This window comes from Myodes glareolus, chromosome 22, assembly GCF_982192425.1.
Source record: "Myodes glareolus chromosome 22, mMyoGla1.1, whole genome shotgun sequence".
Classification (NCBI taxonomy): domain Eukaryota; kingdom Metazoa; phylum Chordata; class Mammalia; order Rodentia; family Cricetidae; genus Myodes; species Myodes glareolus.
Genome location: NC_142047.1, coordinates 23233020 through 23255739, shown reverse-complemented (window position 1 = coordinate 23255739; position 22720 = coordinate 23233020). Strand labels below are relative to the sequence as shown.

Below are 22720 nucleotides of genomic sequence, written 5' to 3'. Positions count from 1 at the left end.
GATCGACCTACTTCTGCTTCCTGGTATTAAAGGTGTATGCCACCATTGATAGCTACTGTGTCTTCTTGTAATTCTGTTGCTCCTGATAAACACCATGACCAGAAGCAATGGGGGGGGGGGCTTATTTCAGCTTATAGGTTATAGTCCATTGTTGCAGAAGTGAAGGCAGGAACTCTGGAGAAAGGCTGCCTTCTGGCTCTCATAAGATCATGCTTAGCTAGCTTTCTTTAAAAAGCTGTTTATTATTATTATTGCTGTTTTATGTGTATGGATGTATGTGTATGAATGTCTATTCAGCACTTACATGCCTGGTGCTCTTGAGTACCAGGATTGTGTGTTGGATCTCCTGGATCAATAGTTATGAGCTACAACCTTCTGGTGTCTGCAGACTCTGCATGCACTTATTCAGACAAGCACACATAAACAAAATAAATGAATTTTTAAAAATTAAAAGTCAGAAGTATAATTATAAAGCTAAAGACCTTTCTCCTCCTACTCTTCCTCTTCCCCCCTTCCCCTCTCCATCCTCTTCTTCCTTTATCTCTCATTTATTTTTGAGATAAAAGTCTCACTAAGTTGCCCAGGCTGGCCTTAAACTCATGAAGTAGCCAAATAGGCTAGTTTTTGTCATCTTGACACAAGCGAGGATTATCTGGAAAGAGGGGACCTCAAATAAGAAAATGCCCATATTTTATTAGCCTGTAGGCAAGCATATGGGGGCATTTTCTTGCTTAAGAGTTGATATGGAAGGACTTAGCTCACTGTGGGCAGTGCCACCCCTGGGCAAGTGGTCCTGGGCTGTATAAGAAAGTATGATGAGCAAGCCATGGGGAGCAAGCTAGTAAGCAGAACTCCTCCATGTTCCACCGTGGCTTCCCCTGCTAATGGACTACAAGCTGTAAGCCATAAAACCCCCATGTAGCACAGTTGACTTCAAACTCGCAAACTGTCCTCAGAGATTATAGCCCTGCACCACTTAGCTAAATAAATTTTTGATAATTATTGTTAAATTGCACCCTAAGGGGCTCTTGTTTTTCTGCCTCCCTGTTAGATGAAGAGAGTACCTCAGCAGCCACGGATTTTTTTTTTTTTTAATCGCTGCTTATGTAAGAAGAGGAAATAAATACCAGTCAATGTTTTCATTTCATTGGCTATTTATACTTCCTTTTTACTGAATTTCTTGTTCATTATTTTCTTACTTGCCATTTATTAGTAGAAATTAAGTTTGATATATTTAACTCATTTTTCCAGTTCATTGTTACCTTTTATGCTAGTTTATCTATCTACCTGTCTATCTACCTATCTATTCATTTATCTATTTGTTGTTTGAGACAGGGTCTTGATTTTTTTGCTGATCTCAAGCTCAGGGATCAGACAATCCTGCCTCAGCCCTGTGCTTGGCTGAGACACAGGTGCAAGCCTGACCACTGATTATTTACCATTTCACTTTATGTGTTGATTGGCTGCTCTTTTGCTAATTTAAATTGCTTATGAGTGCTGTCTTTTTACAAATACATATATATTTAACAGGCTTTCTTTTGTGCCACCAACCAGCTCCCAAATAAAAACATGGAGAATTAATATTAGTTTATGCTTGTTTCTGACTAACTTTTTTTCCCCTTTAACTTAACCTGTTTCTTATCATCTACATTTTGCCTCAGTGCCTCTTACCTTTCATTCATTCTGTGCGTCCTACTGTGTCTGCCTGGCTGGTGTCTGCCTGGCCCCAGGCACCTTCCCATCTTTCTCTCTTGTTCTCTTTCTTCTCTTGTTCTCCCACCTGCTTATTCTCTCTGCCTGCCAGCCCCACCTGTCCCTCTGCTGCCTAACTATTGGTCATTCCGCTTTTTATTAGATCAGTCAGGTGTCTTGGGCAGGCAAGGTGAAGCCAATGCAACACATCTTCACATAATTAAACAAATGCAGCGTAAACAAATGTAGCACATCTTTACATAGTTAAAATAATATTCCACACACATATATTTTTTAAAAATCTTTTTGGGTTAGCAGACAATGTGTTGGGCTTCATCCTGTGTGCTCGCAGTCGTTCTCCTCCGTCAGCTCCGTCTGCCCGCCCACGGCTCCCTTAGTTCTCAGTTAGTAGCCCATTCAACTTCCGTTTTACATTTAATCTACTAGCTTTTCTAGTTCCGGCCTATTTTCTTTTTTGATAACCAAATTTTTATATTTATGTATACTTATATATATGTAATTTATGATTATATTTACACACATGCTCACACATATTTAAATGTTTCATGCTTAACAATTATATAATGCTAGGTGTGATGGTTCAAAAAGATTTCTATCTAAAGGGGGTAAATTTATTTCAGAACTTGGGCATTTAAAGGTGCGTGCCTTGGTCATTGGGAGACGACCAGCCCCCAAGAAGTCCTGGAGAGCCCTGGATTACCAGAACCATGTGTTGTAGCTGTTTAGTGTGGGAACTGGGCTCAGCATGTGCTGGGATCCCAGCTAATTCTGCCCAGGTCACAGTGTGGGCCCAGGAGAAGCCTCTCTGCCGTCTGAGAAGATGAGTGCAGAGTCAGTTGAGCATCTAGAGGAAACACTGATAACCTCACCCTCAGTCTGCCTGCACATCACTGTGTCCTGTCTTTCCTTCTTAGGTAGCAGACGGGGCGAATGCCATTGTGCTGGGGACGCTGGGAGACATTGCCCCCCCTCTTGCAATCATCGGGGGCAATTGTGCTCTTCAGGGTTTTGATCATGAAGGAAATGATCTCTTTTGGACGGTACGAAGAACTAAATGTTTTGGTACTCCTAAGCATTTTCACTTTTAATTTTCTCTAAATTTTTTAACTACTGATCACACTGAATAATAGTTTCAAAGAAACAAATGGACTAGTAGGGCTGGGAAGATGGCTCCATTGTTAGAGTACCCGCCCCCCCCAAGCAAGGAGACCTGAGGTCAATCTTCAGAACCCACACGGAAATGTCAGGCTGGCTGCTTGCACCTGTATCTCAGCACTGAGGAGGTAGAGACAGGAGGATTCCTGGGGTTTACTGGCCATCCAGTCTAATCCAGTTGGGAACTACAGGCCAGTGAGAGTCCCTGTCTCTAAGGAAGTGGATAGAGTTCCTGGGAGAGACACCTGAGGTTGTTGCGACATCCCTAGGCATACATGCACATTATATGTGTACTCATACCCTCACAAGGGTGTAGAATATGCATACATGTACATATGCACACAAAAGAAAATAATTTAACAACAGGGTAATATGTATAGTATGTATATGGGTAACATTGAAAACTCACTGTAAGCCTTCCCCTCATGAACTGGTATTTTGGATGAAATGAAAAGGATGATTTATTAATGACTGCTTGTTTTATTTTCAGGTGACTGGAGACAATGTTCACTCCCTGGCTTTGTGTGACTTTGATGGTGATGGGAAGACAGAGGTGTGAGGCCAAGCAGCTGAATACGTTTTCTTATGACAGCGACATTAGCTTCTCAGGGCTATTTTTACATGAGCTAACTGGTCTCTCTCCCTGGCTTTTCCCCCTTCCCTCTTTTCCCTCCTCATTCATCTCTGCTCTTCCTCCTCTTCCTCCTCTCACTGTCTGTGTCTCTGAGACATTGGAGGAGGGAAGGCAAAAGTGTGTGAGACCTTCGTTATATTCATAATCTTATAAACTGCTTCCGATGCTTTGGAACCTTAAGTCACTTTCAATTTTGGCTGACAAAATGATTTCTTTTGACATTCTGATAATTCTATATTATATAAGAAATACCCCTAGAGCTCAGATCCATGAGGAGTTTTCTGTGTGGTGTCTCCTAGGCCCTAACTAGCCCACTTTCTGTGGACACTAGGCTCTGGTGTTTGAGACAGGGCCTTGCTGTGCATGTGCTATGTCCAAAACATAGACAAAAGTAGGTTTGTGTCTTTCCATGATACCAGGAATCATGAAGTAGCAGTAAAAACACAGGATGCCAAGGGTTCTGTTGACAGCAGTTCTCAGGCGGCCCTGCTTCCCTTGCTAACCCTGGCCGAGGCAGACAGACTTGGTTTACTCCAGTTGTCAGTGCTAGTGTCGCTCTTAGGTCGCACTTCGGGCTGCACAGAGAGGCTGTAAATCTCTCAGTGTATGTGCATATGTAGGTTACAGCGTGGCTACAGGGCCGTAAGGGCCCGAGAGGCAGGGGCGCTAACAGATTTGAATAGTCGCGGCCACCTGGGGGAACTGAGGCCAATGCAGGAACTTCAGCAGCAGCTGCTACCGCTGTGCTGCCTGCTCGTCTGTCTGCCGCTGAGTCCGGCTGTAGAGTCAGGGTGCAGCTGCAGTAGAGGCTGCAGAAGTGAAGGTCATGACCAGGGCTGGACCGTGAACAGGCAGATGGCAGGTTGAGAAGACTGCATCGGTATCAGGGACTTAGCTAGGCTGAAGCCCCTCAGATAGTCAGGAACATGACGGGTCACTGTGCACCATAGCACTGTTAAGTGCCCAACTCTTAGTGTGGTCCAGGTGAAGGAGCTGCACCCTTCCCTCAGTCTGATAGGTCCAATAAGCTCTCAGGCCTGGTTTTCCTGATGCTATTTTAATACAGCACGTGCCCCCACAGATGTCAGTAAAGTGGCAGCATTCTACTTCTAGAAATAAGTCCCCTATCACCTGTGTGGCATGGATGGGCGCTCCTGGACACGTGGGACATTCATGCATTTACCAAGGGGTACATCCTCGGAGGTTCTGGAACAGTAGCAGGAGCACACGTGTTCTCGCAGGAACACAGCTAAGCACGGCAGGCTTCCCTCGGCAGCAGAGGGCGCTGCTGACTCAGGGAAGGAGCTTGTCCTGGCCGACTTGCCCCCTGTGTGGAGCCACTTTTCCTCTCCTGATCAATCAGTTACAGTCCCTTGAGCACTGGGTTTCTAGAGGGCTGGAGCTGGAGGGCAGCAATAGCTGCAAAGAAAGGGCCTTTTTTCTATTTATGAAACACTGCTGCGTTTACACGTTAGACTATGTATGATCCTATGACCCTCCCTTCCCTTTTTCAGCTCCTTGTTGGATCTGAAGATTTTGACATCCGAATTTTTAAAGAAGATGAGATTGTGGCAGAAATGACGGAAACAGAGGTAGGAACTGCTGCCAGAATGGTGACCTCAGCTACTAGAGAGAGTGCTGAGCATCGTCTCAGTCTGGGTGCAGAATGGTCACGCTGGACTAGGTGGGGCAGCAATGCACTCGGACACCTCAGAGATCTCACAGCCCAGACTCTTCAGGAGAAAAACTCGAGTTTTTTCTAATATATTCATTATTATTATTATTACTATTATTATTATTATTATTATTATTATTTATTTGAGACAAGTTCTGACTATGTAATTCTGGCTGGCCTGAAATATATTATGTAGACTAGACTGGCCTCAGACTTACCTGTGTCCGTGTGCTCACAGGCCCCACAGTTTTTGTTTGTTTATTGAGACAGAGTCTCATGTAAGCCTGACTGTTTCCACCTCTTGAATGTTGGGATTACAGATTTGCACCACCATGCCCAGACTTATTATAATGTAAAATTACACTTGTGGACAGAGAAGCGGAGGTGAGAAGTAAGTGCGAAAAGCAATAGTGTAAAGACGTATGTCTCTAGAGGGACTGGGGATCTCGTGCTTACGTGAGTTCTTCTAATGATGAATCCTTGCTGTCACTGGATTTTTGTTGTTTGTTTTGTCTTCCAAGACAGATCTCACTCTGTAATTATGAAGGCTGGCCCAGAACTCACTGTGTAGCCCAGGTTGACTTTGAATTCATGACGTTTCTCTTGACTCAGCCTTCCAAGTGTTGAGATTACAGAGGTGAACCACTATGACTGACTTTCTGAATATTTTAAAAAATTATTTTATGAATGTGGACATTTTGCCTATGTGTAAGTCTGTGTACTATGTGTTTGCCGGCAGACCAGAAGAGGGTGTTGGATATCCTGGAACTGGAGTTACAGATGGTTGTGAGCCACCATATGGGTGCTGGGAATCGAACTTGGGTCCTCTGGAAGAGAGGCCAATGCCCTTAATCACTGGACCATCTCTCCAGCAGCTTATTAGATTCATTGAGGGATTTGTGGCCCTTCCCCCAAAAACCAACTTGAGCATCGCTTACTGGTCTGCCAGGGCTGGGTTGTTAATGTCATGTCTCTCATACTAATTTGTGGTGAACCTTTTCCTGTTTGGTGGTCATCATCTGGGAGTATTGGATTTCTGGGTTTGTCATTATTAGATGTGATGGCAGAGCTCTTTGAAGTCCTAGAAAAAGAGAGTGGAACGTGGGATAGAGCCAAGCATCAGAGGGGACTGGTTCCTTCTCTGGTCCACAAAGGAAGAAGGGACACCTTCACTAAGGACTTGCTGTCTTGGTCACTATTGCTGTGGTGAAGCACCACGATCAAAGCAGCCTGGGGAGGAAAGGGTTTATTTGTCATCCTCTGAGTCACAGTTCATGGAGAGGAGCCGTGACAAGCGCTCAAACAGGGCAGTAACCTGGATGCGGAGCTGATGAGGAGTGCTGCATCCTGGCCCGCTCCTCATGGCTTGCTCAGCCTGCTTTCTTATAGAACCCAGGACCACCAGCCCAGGGATGGACCACCCACAATGGGCTGGGCCCTCCCCTTTGATCAATAATTGAGAAAATGACCTACAGGCTTGCCACAGCCCCATCTTATGGAAGCACTTTTTCTCAATTGAGGTTCCCCTATCAGATGACTCCAGCTTGTGTCAAGTTGACATGAAGTAGCCAGCATTCACAGGATGCCTGGAGCTAACTTGAGGAAAACAGACTGTAGAATTGTTCATATGCAGCACCGCTTTCCCGTCCTTTGGTTTGCTGTTGGTGTCTACCCAGCTTTGACAGTACACACTACTAAGTACTGGAGGAGTGTGCTTTAAGCCAAGTAACCCTGGATCTTACACAGTGCTTTGTATTCAGTTAAATGTGGAAAACAAGGTGTGAAGGAAATTATATAGCTGTTCCCTGCTTTGTACAACTTATCTCTTAATACCTTTTTATTGGGACCAGAATTAGAAATATATCTGTAGGGCCAGAAATCGTTAGCCCTGTTCAGCATCACATTCTATCCAGTAAAGTGTGCTCAGTCCTTAGAAAGTCCTGTAAATATTTCTGTGCCATGAATGCATTTCTGTTTGTGGCTACGAATCATATACGTTTTTATGTTTGAGTTTTTAGTTTGGAAAATATTGTATATTCTTTTACCTCAAGCACACAATAAATTATATTGTAGAAAAAGTATAAAGATAAACATTGGTCGTAGATTACAGTTCTCTTTTTGTTTTGATTTTGTTTTTCCCAAGACAGGGTTTCTTAACCCTGGCTGTCCTGGATCCTGCTGTGTAAGCCAGAGTGATGGTAGACTCACAGAGATCCACCTCCCTGTGCCTCCCAAGTGCTGAGATTAAAGGTGTGTGCCATCACTGCCTGGCCGATTACAATTCTTGAAACAAACAATAGTAAAAGTTAAGGCAGTCAGTCAGCAAAACCTTTCATATTGATGTGTGTAATAGTATCTGTTGTGTGCTTAGCTCATTCCTAATTCTACATGTGTATTATTTTTTTAAATACTGTTCTGAAATTTCCCCTATAGCTTGATCTAACTTTGTGAGTTTGTTTAAATTTGATTGTCCAACTGTGAAGTAGACAATACAGTGACAGAGAAGAGGACTCCTTTCCCCTGTAATGGGCTCAAGTGCTGCTGGGCTGGGGCTTTGTTCGGTGCTTGTGTTCCTGAAGGATTCGCTGTGAGGCACAGTTCAAGTCATTTAGTCGTGTGAAGCAGAGAGATCTTGGGTTTGCTGTTTCTGTGAATATCCATGGGGTAGATGCCATATTCATGGAGGTCAAGTGATGCTTCACCTCTCAAATTATTTGGATCTCCTTCTTAAGAGTGTTTCACCTATGACCCTGGCCCACTGACCTACAACTTTCTACAAGCATTTCTCCTGCTTCATCCTTTTTGTGATCATCTTGGAAAACCCACGAAGTTTTGATGAGTGGGACTCAAAAACAGGTCTGTTTTGGATACAGAGCCTTCCTAGTGCAGCCCTTGGGGAAGTGTCTTAGTTCCCGGCACAGGGGGAATGCTGCAGCTCCAAGGATGTCTACCCTCTCATGGGTATGAGCAGCTGTGGGCTCCCATAACTGCCTGCTGCTTACCTTCAGAAGCTTTCATGTCTAAATACAGTTACAGCAAGGAGAGACTTCCTGGGGAGTCTGTCTCTCTTCACCCAAGACGGAGGAGAGACTTTCCTGAGGAGTCTGTCTCTCTTCACCCAAGACGGAGGAGAGACTTTCCTGAGGAGTCTGTCTCTCTTTACCCAAGACGGAGGAGAGACCTCCTGAGGAGTCTGTCTCTCTTCACCCAAGAGAGCAATGACAGAGCAAAGAAACCATTCCACATAAATCCGACTCAGTGAACCAATGAGTTTAACTGAGACTACAAACATCACTGAAGAAAAAAAATCTCCTTTCCACCCCTCAATTGTTAGCTCCATAAACTTGGAGAGGGGAGAGGAGAGGCCCTGTGCTCCTTGTGAGTCTTGTGAGCTGTACCCCTGCTTCCATGAGTGAACATTGGTGGCCCAATGTGTGAGGGTCCTGTGTGAGTACTCAAGATGGCAGCGACCATGTTCTGTCTAGAGAACCAAGTTCCTCCATACAGGCACGTGGTCTTATAAGGTTACATATGAGGTTAAGTTGAGCTTACTGAACAGCCGTCTCCTGTGTTCTTTTGCAGATTGTCACCTCTCTGTGTCCCATGTATGGAAGTCGGTTTGGTTATGCCCTTTCCAATGGCACAGTTGGGGTTTACGATAAGACAGCCCGATACTGGAGAATTAAAGTTAGTACGGTCAGGTGTACCTGCTCAGGGATTGCAGACTTCAGGCACTGAGAGACTCCTTTACTAATTACGGGAATTCTCTTTCAGTCCAAAAACCACGCTATGAGCATTCACGCTTTTGACATCAATTCTGATGGTGTGTGTGAGCTGATCACTGGATGGTCTAATGGAAAGGTGAGTGTCTGAAAGGAAATGCACGTGTAACTCTAACATCTGCTTATGGGATTGGCTGCATGACGTGGATGGAGCCTGAGTCTGTCTGTCCGCACTGTTTCTTCCTGCTGTCAGGCGTGTGTGTCCTTTCAGTACTGTAAACCATCCTTGGAGAAAAATCTCCAGAGAAATCCTTTCTAGATCTCTTCTTTGAAGGCCTAAGAACCCGTCCATCAGACTGATTGGAGATGTAGGCCAGTAAAGAAAAGTTAACGATCTAATGATGAGCCCCGTGAATACCTTTTTTAAAGCTGACTGGAAACGTAGAACTAACAGGAAGAACCATGTTAGGATATTGATTTCCCACCTGTCACTTCAAAGTCAAACCCTTTTGCTTTCCTTACTTTTTCAACTGCAAGTCAGAATTTCTTAGTGTTTTGGAAAGTCGAGGTGGTCTTGTTAGCTTGCAGATCTCCATGGATACCACTCGTGCTAACTCCTCTGTCAGTGTCGGGCTGCCTAGGCCATCAGCTAATTCCTGCTTTTTCCTCTGAGCTCGTATTTTCCTCTGACCAGCGCCTCTGCCTTCCTTTGATGTCACTGAAAAGCAGTTCTTCCTTGTCCTTGGCACTCGTGCGGGAAGAACATGTCAGCATGACTTCCTCAGCCAGCGGAAGTCCATCCACTGAGTATGTGTGTTCCTTTAGGCTGTGGTAGCAAATCGCATCACCTGGTACCTTGCAAGCAGTGGGAATTTATTTCCCATTGTTTCAGGGCTGGAGACTCTAAGTTAAGACACAGTAGGTTTGGTTTCTGCGGAGGGCTGCTTCCTTGTAGGTGGCTGTCTTCTCACTGTAACCTCACCCAGCAGAAGGAGCTGCAGGATCTCCCAGGGTAGGGGGTGTTGCGATATGGTCCTGTTAACGGTGCCTGAGCTGGCTTGGGAAACTGTACAGCCATGCTGCCTTCAAACCCTCCTCTCAACTGCTAGGACCCTAGGTGTGCACCACCACATATGGCTTTGGATAAATTTTATATGAGCACTAATCCCACACACAAGAATACCTTTCAGTGGTACTAGATCATCTTGTGGGTAAGGTTACAATGTATCAATTTTGTGGAGAAGCAAACATTAAGATCGCAGCCAACCAGGTTCTTGGGGAGGAGAAATTATGGTTGAGTTAAGAATTTGGAGTTACTACCAAGAGCCAGACACAGTGGTGTATGTTTATAATTCCTACACTTAAGAGGTAGACAAAAGATGTTGAATTCAAGGCTAGCCTGGGCTACAGAATGAGACTGTCTCACTAAGCCAAAGATAAAAGATACCTTCAGGTGACTGGACCTGCAGTTTTATAGTAAAGGTTTTCAAAGGAAGGATTTCTTAGTATCAACTCTGTTGGAGAGTGTAGAGAAGAGAGCTATACAGTTACCGTACTTAACAGAAATAGCAAAGAAAAGGACAATGCCCAGATCCCACTGGGCGTGTCCATGTAAGGTGCCGAATAAATGCTGCGAGCCTGTTCATGTTGTCAAAGCCTGTTACTGAGTTGGGGGGCCACCTACTCCTTCCATGTTGGATGAGCAAAAGTGAAGAGTGTTCACAGAAATAAATACACAGTCCTCCTTTGTTGGCATACAAGAGTTCCACAATAGCCCAGAGTGGAGTATAACAAAGGTTTATTTATTAGGGGATAAACTCACAGAAAGGGTAGTAATCCGCAGTCCTCTTCATGCTCTCCAAACTGGAACCGAATCCAGCAGCCAAGAGGTCTTGCACGCTTTTTGTCTGCAATTATAGTATATGAGACCACACCCAAAGTGGGCCAGTATCTTTTTTTGTTTGTTTGTTTGTTTGTTTTTTGAGACAGGGTTTCTCTGTGTCTTTAGTGCCTGTCCTAGAACTAGCTCTTGTAGACCAGGCTAGCCTCGAACTCACAGAGATCCACCTGTCTCTGCTTCCCGAGTGCTGGTCCTGGGCAGATATCTTAAAGGCTGTTGGCTGAAGGAGTTCCCACAGCACTCTGTAGTTAGCAATGGAGCAGTCTTGTTTGCCAAACATTGTAGAAGTGCAGTGTGGAGCTGCTTGACAGGGAAGAAGCAGGTTCACTGAGCCTGAGTTACAGGGTGGGGTTCATGTCTGAGAGCTCTGGTAAAGCCCAGGCATGATGTTGTCATGAATAACACAGTGGAGTTATTGAGTGGGGTGTACTCCAGAGAAGGGCTAGGAGAACCTTGCATTTTGGTTGTAAAGCTTTGCCCAGAAGGGTATTTCTGAAAAGACAAACACAGTGACTAGCTTTGGCTGCCTGGCCTTTGGCCAACACCTGTGTCATTGCCTAGACCAGTCCTTTCAAGTAAATGTCCTTCATGACTGTTCTTGAGATATCTTTGCTGATCAGCTGACTCTTTATGGGGGGAGCCCTAAGAAGTCCACATAGTTTTTATGAGGAAAGGATAATGTTATTAGAAAAGGTTGTACAGTTGTGCTGTGCCTGGCAGCATACACTTTGGATCCCAGCACTTGGAAGGCAAAGGCAGGAAGATCTCTGTGAGTTCAGGGACAACCCCTGGTCTACGTAGAGAGTTCCAGAACAGTCAGGGCCACAGTGAGACTGTCTCAAAGAGAAGGTTGCTATAAGGTAGGAAATTGGGATGCTTCAGTATTCTTTAAATGTTAGGTATAAATATATTTTATAAATGTACAAATCATAGTGGTACACTTTAAAAGAAATTACGTATATTTATTTAAGGAGGGCAAGTGTGCCATGGTACATGTATGGAGATCAGAGGACAGCTTGAAGGAGTTAGTTCACTCTTCCACCATGTGAGGCTTGGGCTCAAACTCAGGTCTTAGTACCAGGTCATTGGTGTCTCTCACTGAGACATTTTGCCATAAAGATGTGATTTATACATAAACCTTCTTTTGTTTTGAATTGGAGTCTTATTATATAGCCCAGCCTTGCCTTGTACTCTGTAGCCTTAGGTGGTCTTGAATGCAAGGCATGCTCCATGCCTCAGCTTCTTGCTTGCTGGCGTTACACACAGCCCACTGATGTTAACACTCTGAGGACTCTGTGCTCTGAGGTGTGGGCCCTGTTTTCACTCTTGTCTGGCTATTGATCTCCATGTGGAACCATGAACAAAAAGTTCGGAAGCTTTCCTAAGAGCTCATGAGTGGCAGGTGGCAGGGTGGAATCTGGGCCTAGGCAGATGGGCCTTGGAGCCCGTGTCCTGTCCTGTGCTGTATGCACTTTATGGAGCACCTCCAGCAGACCCGGTTCTTCACAGGGAACGTTGTGAGAAGGGCAACTTCTGTTGAAAAAGACTAAGTTCATCTTTTTTGAGGACGTTTTGATCGCTTTGGCCCCAGTAGCTGTAGCCACAGGTTTCATGGTATACTCTTGAAAACAAACTAAATGAGTGTGTATGTGTGTGTGTGTGTGTGTGTGTGTGTGTGTGTGTGTGAATGACAGGGCCTGACATAGTCCACACTGGCCTCAAACATAACGTATAGCTGAGGATGACCCTACCCCATGTTCTCAAGTGGCAGGATTACAGGTGTGTGTCATTGTACCTGGCTGGACTGAGTCACTTGTGAAGCTAGCTTTTTGTTGCTGTTGTTTTTAAATTGTAGCATAAATGATTTTTATGTTCTTGTTTAATTTTCAGGTTGATGCTCGAAGTGACCGGACTGGAGAGGTCATATTTAAAGACAACTTTTCTTCTGCAGTTGCTGGTGTGGTAGAGGGAGATTACCGGATGGATGGCCATGTACAATTAATCTGCTGCTCAGTGGATGGGGAAAGTAAATTGGGCTAGGAAAAATCCTTGAAAAGTCAAAATTTCAAAAGTAGAAGTAGCCATGCTTAGGGTCTTGTCCTCTGTTAAGTCCGAGGCTACCTGCCAGGCACAGCTGAGATGAAGGGGAACCTCCTGGACACGAGTGTGGAGCAGGACCTGATCCGAGAGCTGAGTCAGAAGAAGCAGAACCTGTTGCTGGAGCTCCGCAACTATGAGGAGAACACGAAGGTGGGACCACTGTGGGTGTGGTGGGGCTCCGCTGTACGGAGGTCTTCGCTGTGGTGAGCCCTGCTAGGCTCCACTGAGGTGGGCAGGCGCTGAGTCTGAAGTGCTGGGACTGGCCAGGGTGGTTCACACGTGTAGGAGAGCGCCAGGGTCAGTGCTGGGTCCTCCTGCCCACCTGCGGACATGCAGATTGCTTCAGCCCTTTTGGTCACTGCTAGAATGAAGACTCCTGAAATCTGGGCATGGTGGCACACAGTAGTTCTCAGAGGCTAAGAAGAGGCTTCTGAATTCTAGCCCAGGTTATATAGCCAGACCTGCCTCAAAAGAAGGAGCGAGAAGGGCTGGAGAGATGGCTTAGCAGTTAATGTGTCTACTGCTCTTGTAGAAGGCAGAGGTTTGGCTCCCATCACCTACTGCAGGTAGCTCACAGCTGCCTGTAGCTTCCGCTTTAGGAGATTCTATACCCTCCCTGAACTCACCTAGTGTTTAACTCACACATGCACTCCCTGCCCCATACAGACTCACCTAGTTAAAATAAAACATAAATGGTTTTTAAAAGGAGAACTAGAGATGAGAAGGAAAGACTTACAGATGCATTGTGCAGTGGACCACAGGTGGGGACAAGGAATGGGTATTTCCCAGGGAGCCAGATAGAGCAAAGGCTCTAACAGGGGAGCAAGTTTCAGAGGAGTCACAGAGGTCAGGTTGACCGGGGAGGGGACATCCGTCCTGAACTGAATAGCTGTGGTATTTAATGTGCACTTTCCTCTCTGAGCGACTGAGCTGAAGTTAGGGGGCCGTGTTTTACAGGCAGAACTGAGCAGTCCCCTGAATGAGGCTGATGGGCAGAAAGGCATAATCCCAGCCAATACCAAGCTCCAGACCGCCCTCTCAGTCAGTCTGGGGAACGACGTACAAGATGCTCATGCAGAACTAAGCATTTCCACTTCCAATGGTGAGGCACTACCACAGCGGTCCTGGGAGGTGCCTGTGCTGCCTTGGAGTAGCTCCTAAAATGCCATTGCCTTCTCTTTCCAGATACCATCATCCGAGCAGTGTTAATTTTTGCAGAGGGGATCTTTGTGGGTGAAAGCCATGTGGTCCACCCCAGCATCCACAACCTTTCCAGCTCCATCTGCATCCCAATCACCCCTCCCAAAGATGTCCCTGTGGATCTGCACCTGAAAGTCTTCGTGGGTTACAGAAGCAGGTGACCCTTTTGTCACAGGTCCTTTCCATAGGACTTAGGAGGGCAAGACAGGTTGGTTTGCTGATAGAATTACCCTCAGTCAGACCAGAGAAGCCACTGAAGAGTCTGCCACCAGTCAGGGTTTTCCCATGACCTTTATTTCCCTAATTTGAATTCTTTCCAAAGAAAAAAGGTATGTAAGTTTCAGATGGTTATTTTCAATTTTTAATCAGATGATCTCAAGGACACAAAACTTTAACATGTTTGAGTTTTTGGTGAAACTCAGTAGTAGAATTTGTGCTTAGCATGTTCAGGGCCCTGGGTTTGAGGCTCAGCACCACATGGAAGAATAATTTGATAATTATTTAAATGCAATTTGGCCACTAACACTCTAAGAGGATATTTATACAAGGTAGCAGTGTTGAAGCTAGTGGGGAGCCCTACTCCACTTGTTGAAGATAAAGGCCTTTTCATGTTGGGCATGGTGGTACAGGCCTGTGATCAGAAGCAGGAGGATCAGAAGTTCCAGGCCAGCCTGGACCACAAGAGAGTTCAAACCATACTTGGCAACTTAGTAAGACCTGTTACATAAAAACAACATCAACAAAAATCTGTCAATCAATAAAAATCAAAGGCTTTTTGTATTCTTTTGGGTGTTGTAAAACCTGGCACATGAAAAGCGACATACATTATTTCTATCTCAACCCCACTCAGTGGTACAGAATTTCAATTCTCCAGTTTCCCTCTCTTTCTTTCTTCAGATATCAATTGGTGGTGACCCAGTAGTGAGTTTATTTTTGGGCCTTCACTTTGAAATCGCATTGTACTGAGTCAGGCATGGTGGTATATGGTAATCCTAGTACAAAGTAGGCAGAGGCAAGAGGACCAGGAGTTCAAGGCCAGCCTGGGCTACATGAGACCCTGTCTTAAAGATGCAAGGGTGGGAAGTACAGATTAACACTACACTAAACACTTCTCTCATATTTGTTGGTTGGCTGTAGCACCCAGTTCCATGTATTTGAATTGACAAGACAGCTCCCCCGATTCACCATGTATGCACTGACCAGCCCAGATGCAGCCAGTGAGCCTGCCAGTTACGTGAACTTTATCATTGCGGAGCGGGCACAGAGGGTGAGTAGTGTTCCATCTTTCAGTTCATAGTTTGCACTTTAGAGTCCTTTCGCCGTTCCTTTGTAGGCGGAGGGATGTGAGCATCAGGCTGGTGTAAACGTGAACGACATAGCATGGGGTTTGCTAAGCAACTTTTAGGTTCCACTTAATTTATTACTAACAAGTGTGTGCATGCGTGTGTGTGTGTGTGTGTGTATCTATGATTGTGTGATGTGTGTGTGCATGTCACAGTGTGAGTGTGAGGTCAGAGGACATTTGCAGGTGGTTCTCTCCTTCCTTCATGGGTTCTAGGAATCACACTCATACCATCAGGCTGACATGGTTTACTGACTGAGCCGCTTTGCCTGCCCTGGCTAATAACTTATAATTGTTGTAATTATAATATTGTAATTGCAATAATTATTGTAATTATAATAACTTACACATTATTTCTTTTAGATGTGCTGGCATAGGCCTGTCTGCAATTCCAGAGCTTCAGAGGCAAGAGGGTTATGAGTTGAGAACAGCCTGGGCTACATCATGAATCCCAGGCCAGCCTGGGCTGTATGGTGAAACCCTGTCTCAGAAAAACAAAACAAAACTCAAAGTTTGCTGAAATTTTTCTTCTCTGAACTTTGAAAGATGCACATGTTCACACACACACACACACACACACACACACACACTTCCCATTAGTTACAACTGAATTCTTCCCAATCTCCATTCCTCTCTTTCTTTTGTTTAGGTATTGGTTGGTTGTCTTGACTTAGTGTTTCAAGAGAAGCCTAGGATGAAATGGAGAGAGAGGTGTAGGGGAGCAGTGTGCATCTGCATTCCCTGCTCCTCGCAAGATGAAGGCAGAGATCACTTGGGGCCTGGGCTGCATAGTGAAATGTCATCTGGTGGTTGGGGTGGGGGAGATGGAGAGAGTAGGATTTGGAGGTGGGGATATTTTTGGTTTCTTAGCTCAAGTGCTACCTTAACTAAATTTTTAGTGAGTTTAGGACTTTCCATCACTAGTTTTAGTATCCTTATCTACAATAGGAGGGCAGTGTTGCCTACTTCATAAGGAGCCTTAGAAGATTCCATTACTGGTGTAAAATAAGTTTAGCATCTATGGCAGTGGAGCGTATCTTTGGTTAGGCTCTTCTTTCTTATTAATACAGTACTTGCTTGTGTTCTCCTTGTCAAACCCTGCGCTTATGCTTTTTCTGCTACTTCCTGGGGAAGTACACGAAGGAGAACCTGCAGGGCAGATGAGGCATGAAAGAAAGAAGGGTGGGAGCTGGAGTGAAGACAACTTCACATTGCAAAGAGGATGAGAAAGGCCACCGGCAGGCAAAGGCCAGAACCCCACTGAAGAGGGGCTGCTGCTTAGGGAAGGGTTCCTGGCATAACCAGTGATGAGGCTCCCACACAGTCCCAATCCCAGCCCTAGGCAGCCCCAGCCCCAGTGAAGTTGGCTGCTATGCTGGTGTCCCATGAAATGTCATGGAAGCTGCATCTTGGGACGAATCAGTTCAACAGATGTCAAGCTGCCGAGTTCCGGGCTCGCATCATCATCAGTGGTTGTTGGTTCCATACAGCTGCAGATAGTTGGTGGTTGGCTCCTGGCCCAGCAGCAGGTAGAGCAGAACTTGAAGCAGGCCTATGTTTTCAGGGGCACGGAGTGGCAGGAGAGCTGCTGCAGGGCAGAGAATATGGTGGGAATGTTGGCCTCAGAGTTCTTATAACTATATAGATTTTCAGATCTCTAGTCAGGCCCTTCTAGGTAGCTTCATGGGAAATCTGTCCTGGAAGCTGGACCTCAAGCCCCTGTAAAGTTTTGACACCCACACTCTGTGCAGGTAATGTATCTGAGTATGCACATGTATACTTAGTCAAGAACAGCTACACAGTAGAGCGGAGCATCCCTGTGCAGACAGTCCTGTCCACCTGCAGAAAAGCTGTCAGATAAACAGAAATAGCACGTGCTTCAGGCCTCTGTGCTACATGTGAAATTATGTCAAAGTACCATAAGCTGGGCCTGCTGTGGGACCAACTGTAATCATGAGTGTTGCTGAAGACCAGAAATGAGGGAGAGGAGAGTATGAGTGGCATTGTAATTGGTGTGTGTGTGTGTGTGTGTGTGTGTAGGGGTGAAGTATATATATATTTAAATCAAGCAGTAAAACTAGAGAAAGGAATTCCTTCTATAATGACTGGACTTTAAAAACTGAAGTGTGCTGTGTTCTATTCATTTTTTAAGATGGTCACATGGCTCAACCAGAACTTCCTGTTGCCAGAAGACAATAACATTCAGAGTGTCCCATTTCAAGCCTGCTTCACATCCTTACGCAATGGTGGCCAGCTCTACATAAAAATAAAGTCAAGTGGCGAGGTAATGCCTTGTGCCGTGGCGCTCTGCTGTGCTGTCTGATCATCCACGCGCAAAGTGAAGCATACTGTCAAGGTCACAGCAGCAGGTGTCCCGCCCTAGTGTGTCAGTTCATCGTAGACACGGGGCTCACTCTAGAGCAGCAGGGCTCTGCCTCCTTCCATGTACAGTTTGGGAAGAGCTGGCATTATAGTTCATTTTCTGTTTCTATGACAGGATATGCTGGAAAATGCAACAGAGGAGGAAGGGTTTGTTTGAGTTTTAGTTCCAGGCCCACAGTCCTGCTGTGGAGAACTTGCAGTGGCTGGAGCTTTACACTGGTGACCACATTTACGTCCCAGTCAAGACAGAGAGAAGGAACTAACGCGTGGTAGTGCTGTTTGCTCTTTTCCCTTCAGTCCCGCCCCCAGCCCATGAACTGGGGCTGCCCACATTTCAGGTGTGCCTTCCCACCTCAGTTACCCCAACTCAGAAGACCCCTGTAGGCCTGCCCACAGGCCCTCCAGTCTAGTTCAGTCCAGTCCATTAAAGCTCCTTTAAAGTTGATTCTAGAGTGTGTCAAGTTGACAATTAAAAATAACCATAAGAAGCAGGGTGTGGTGGTTCAGGAGGCAGAGGCAGGTGGATCTCAGTGAGTTCAAGTCTGGGCTATCTCAAACAAAACAAAACAAAACAAAAAACCACCAAAAACCCAAAAATAAAAACATAATCACGATGAATGGGAATATAGAGGGGCACTATTCTATAAGGTCTGGAGAATAATCGAATATAGCTAAGATAGTTGTTCTTTTTATTTTTGTTTTGAATTTATTGAGTATATAGCAAGCATATGCCAAGTGAGAGAATCTGCAGCAGGCAGCAGAGAGAGCAGCAGCCAACAGACAGCAAAACACCATCAGATCAGGACTTTACCGCGCCCAGCAGAGATGACTAGGGAGGCCAGTTGAGAGAGCATACCACGATAGCACTGTCAGCTGGAGTCCACAACACCCAGCAGATGTGCAGTGGAGAAACTGAGGTAGTCAGTTGACGTTCCTGATTGAGCTTTCCCTCCACGATTGAGCTGCTCACTGTGGAACTTCCAGCTTCCATTCCCACTGCAGACATTTTTATATCATGAGATAGAACAATGTCAGAAGCACTTACTGTCTAGCTGCTCTCAAGGACACTGTGTTTTTCATGTTGGACCATTTGCTGTGTTTCTTTCTCTTGGTCACAAAGCCAGGTGCAATGGTGCGACCTATAGTCCCAGATACTTGGGAGATTAGGTTTGATTGACACTTGGCACAGAATCATTATTAATTGTTTGGCTAATGTTGCATTTAGTTTATAAGGATAGAGGAGTAACCTTTTAGCCAGCTGCAAGCAATAATGACTATGGTTTATAATTTCCTAAAAGCAGCTTGACTTCATCAATACACAAAAACACATTTGTTGTTGAATAATCCTTTAGTGAAGTTTTGTTGCTGTGATTGGTTTAATAAAGAATCTGGCTGGCCAATAACTGAACAGAATAAAGTTAGGTATGACAGTCAAGACTAGAAGAATGCTGGGAAGAAAGACAGAATCAGGGGAGTAGCCACTCAGTTGTAGAGGGGAGCAGGAGACGAAAGTGCCATGCTAATAAAGGTACCACCTTGTGGCAGAGCACAAATAAAGAATATGGGTTAACTTAAAATGTAAGAACTAGTTAATAATAAGCCTGAGCTATTGGCCGAACATTTGTAATTTATATTAAGCCTCTTAGTGATTATTTGAGAGCATCTGAGAGACAACCTTGTGCCTACACACATTCTCAAGAATTGTGTGTGGGCAGTGGTGGCACACACCTTTAATCCTAGCACTCGGGAGGCAGAGTCAGGTGGTTCTCTGAGTTTGAGGCCAGCCTGGTCTACAGAGTGAGTTCCAGGACAGCCAGGGCTACAGAGAGAGTTCCCATCTTTAAAAAAAAAATCAAAACTAAATAAAACACAAACCAAAATAACCCAAATAAAACAAAAACAACAACAAAAGAATTGTGTGGACCATTGAGAAAGTCAGGTGCTATTTCTCATCCATCTGTGAGGATACTAAACTTGCCCATTTTTCCCTGGGTAGATCACTGTCAATACTGATGATATCGATCTGGCTGGTGATATAATCCAGTCGATGGCGTCTTTCTTTGCTATTGAAGACCTTCAGGTAGAAGCAGATTTCCCTGTCTACTTTGAGGAGTTACGAAAAGTGCTGGTGAAGGTGAGACCTTGGCAGCCTCCGGGCTGGAATATTTCTCCTAGAAAATGAGGAAAGATGTGCATGTATAATAAGTGTATGTACGCATGTGTCCTTACATGTACATAGGCTATGTGATAATCCTGTTATAAAAATTTTGTAAACCTTAGGTGATGGTTGGTGAGTTCCTTAAGGGATGTGTGTGAAATGGTTACTCTTCATCCCACGCGTACCCTGGTTCCAGAGGATGCTCTTTCAAGCCCACATCACATCATTACTTCTGGCCATTTAATCTGCTCTTTCCACTTTGGTCTTGAGATCATTGCTTTCCAAAAACCCAAATTCAAAATTAGAAAAAGAAAAATAAGGATTATGATCTGCTGCAGTATAAAACGATACTCTTGGGGCAGGGGCTGCAGCTTAGTGGTAGAGCACTTAACGCCCAGAGTTGAATACTTAGTATTACACTGCCCCTTCCCAAGGAAAGACCTTTACAGAAACCAAAATCCCATCATTATCACCATGAATCACTAAAACCTTATGTATTTTGCTTGGATTCTTGATTCTGACATAGGAAGGTCTAACCTGGGGTATCATCCACTAAAGAAGATGAATGGCTGGCAGTGATGGCTCATGCTTTTAATCCCAACACTCAGGAGGCAGATACAGGCAGATCTCTGTGGGTTTGAGGCCAGCCTGGTCTACATAGCGAGTTCCAGGACAGTAGGACTGTCTCACAGAGAAACCCTGTCTTGGGGGTGGGCAGGGATAGGGGAAAGGAGATGAATGTAGAGGAACTTAGGCTAGAATGACCGAATGGGAGGAGGAGGGGCTCTGTATATGGCAGTGTCTTCTCAGTCTTCCAGAAGCTTGTGACCCTTGTTCATTTCTGTGTGTTCTCGGTCTCCAGGTGGATGAGTATCACTCTGTGCATCAAAAACTCAGTGCCGACATGGCTGACAACTCTAATCTCATCCGAAGTTTGCTGGTCAGAGCTGAGGATGCGCGTCTGATGCGGGATATGTGAGTATTTGCCATAGCCGGGGTAAGCGCATAGTCAAACAAGTGAGCAGTATGGAGTAGGAACTCTCAGATGCTGCTGGGTGGAGTCTAAATTGATTCCATTAGCACTGATTGAATTGGCAAGGCTAAAACTGTACTCTGACCCAGCAATCTTGCTTTTAGGGTAAGGCTTAGAGAAATTTTGTGCTCATCTATAGCAAGCATATTTATAAAATATTCATAAAGACAATGTTTATAAAAAATCTTGTATTTGTCTGCTTACCATTGGTATAACAAAATACCTAAGACTGAATAACATATAAGAAAAGCGGTTTATTTAGTTTTTGGAGGCTTGAAGTCCCAGTCATGCTGCCGTGGTTCTGGTGAGGGCCTTCCTGACTGTATTGCCCAATGGTGGACGGCATCATGGCAGGAGTGCATGCAAGAGCAGGAAGTTGTATGCAGCACTGGAAACCATACAGACTCATCTTTTTCTTTTATAGCCGTTCTCTTGAGAAAACTAACTAGAACCCAATGAGATCTTAATCCTTTTCAAAGGCAGCTAGTGATCTTGTACTATCTTGTACTATACTGTTTAAAAGGTCCTACTACCTCTTATTATTAACACCTTTGAAGGGCACACTTAAAGCATATCAAAATCATAGCAAATCCCCAAATCCAAAGTAACATCAACAGTATACGGGATGTTGTGAGATTCATCAGTAGAGCAACGAGTTGAACCGCACGAAGAGCTGAGAATGAGAGCCCAGTGCAGATTGGCTTAGTCAACCTGGATCAGACTTCGGGTTTTTTTTTTCTTTCTGAGACAGGGTTTCTTTGTAGCTTTGGAGCCTGTCCTGGAGACTAGCTCTTGACTTCAGGGAGGCTAATAATAGGCGATTCATCATCAGCATATTTAAAACACTGTACAATTTGGGAAAAAGGTTTCCGGACAACAATTAGTCCAGTTCCAGGTGCACAATAAAGCTTAAAGTGTGACATTAGAGACTCCTACACAGGGTGGGGTCTGTAGCTAAAAGGTCTAGATTCTAGTGTGGTCTCTGGATAGTGTAACAGTCAGCAGGCTATATAAAGCACTTGCGACGTCTCCCCTAAGGATGGGTTACAGTCCAGGGAGGGAAGTCTGGGTAAGCTGTGTCTCTTCCGAGAGCAAAAGGGTCACCAGGCTACTAACAAACTCCACTGTCAGCTTTCTGGATGGAATGCAGGCATTTGATTTTTGTCCCTCCGTTGAGGAGGACTGCTTTGTGATTGACATCCCTGATTCTCTCAGTGCTTCCTGTGCGTACAAGGTCCTCTGTGGCCCCAGCGATGAGTAGCTCCCGATGCTCCCCTCTCCCCAGCCCCTGGCAGACACTGGTCTACTTGTTGACACTATCATTTTTGGCAGTTTTATAGATTCCGCATAGAAGTGGTATTATGTAGTATTTGTCGCTTTGGGACCGGCTTATTTCACTTAGCATAGACCCTCAAAGTTCAACCATGTTGCATATTACAGTTTCCTTCTTTCTGGAGGCTGAGTAGGTCATGGTCTCCTAAGATGTTTCTCCAGTCTCCTGTGGGCCTTCTCACTCGTGTGTTGTTCTGTGAGCAGCGCTGCTGTGATCATGGGGCGCTAGCCTTTTAAAGACCCCCATCTCAGTTCTTCTGGACAGTGACCCCGAAGCAGGCTGCTGGATCATATAGTACTTCTGGTTTTAGTATAGTTTTTGTGAAGCTAGCCTCATACCTAGTCATCCTGCCTTGGACCTCCTGTGCAGGGGT

The 22720-nt window shown here is 45.0% G+C and overlaps 1 protein-coding gene across 1 annotated transcript in view; it reads left to right on the top strand.

Annotated features, from left to right (window-relative positions):
• The window catches only part of Bbs2 (Bardet-Biedl syndrome 2), a 39187-nt gene that overhangs the window by 10972 nt on the left and 5495 nt on the right, over positions 1-22720 (top strand). Inside the window, exons 3-15 of the mRNA XM_048428661.3 lie at positions 2628-2753; positions 3359-3421; positions 5017-5094; positions 8760-8864; positions 8952-9038; positions 12690-12825; positions 12910-13049; positions 13857-14001; positions 14085-14256; positions 15237-15366; positions 17594-17725; positions 19820-19957; positions 20844-20956. Of these exons, the coding sequence (XP_048284618.1) occupies positions 2628-2753; positions 3359-3421; positions 5017-5094; positions 8760-8864; positions 8952-9038; positions 12690-12825; positions 12910-13049; positions 13857-14001; positions 14085-14256; positions 15237-15366; positions 17594-17725; positions 19820-19957; positions 20844-20956 (1565 nt within the window). The remainder of the gene's footprint in view (positions 1-2627; positions 2754-3358; positions 3422-5016; positions 5095-8759; positions 8865-8951; positions 9039-12689; positions 12826-12909; positions 13050-13856; positions 14002-14084; positions 14257-15236; positions 15367-17593; positions 17726-19819; positions 19958-20843; positions 20957-22720) is intronic.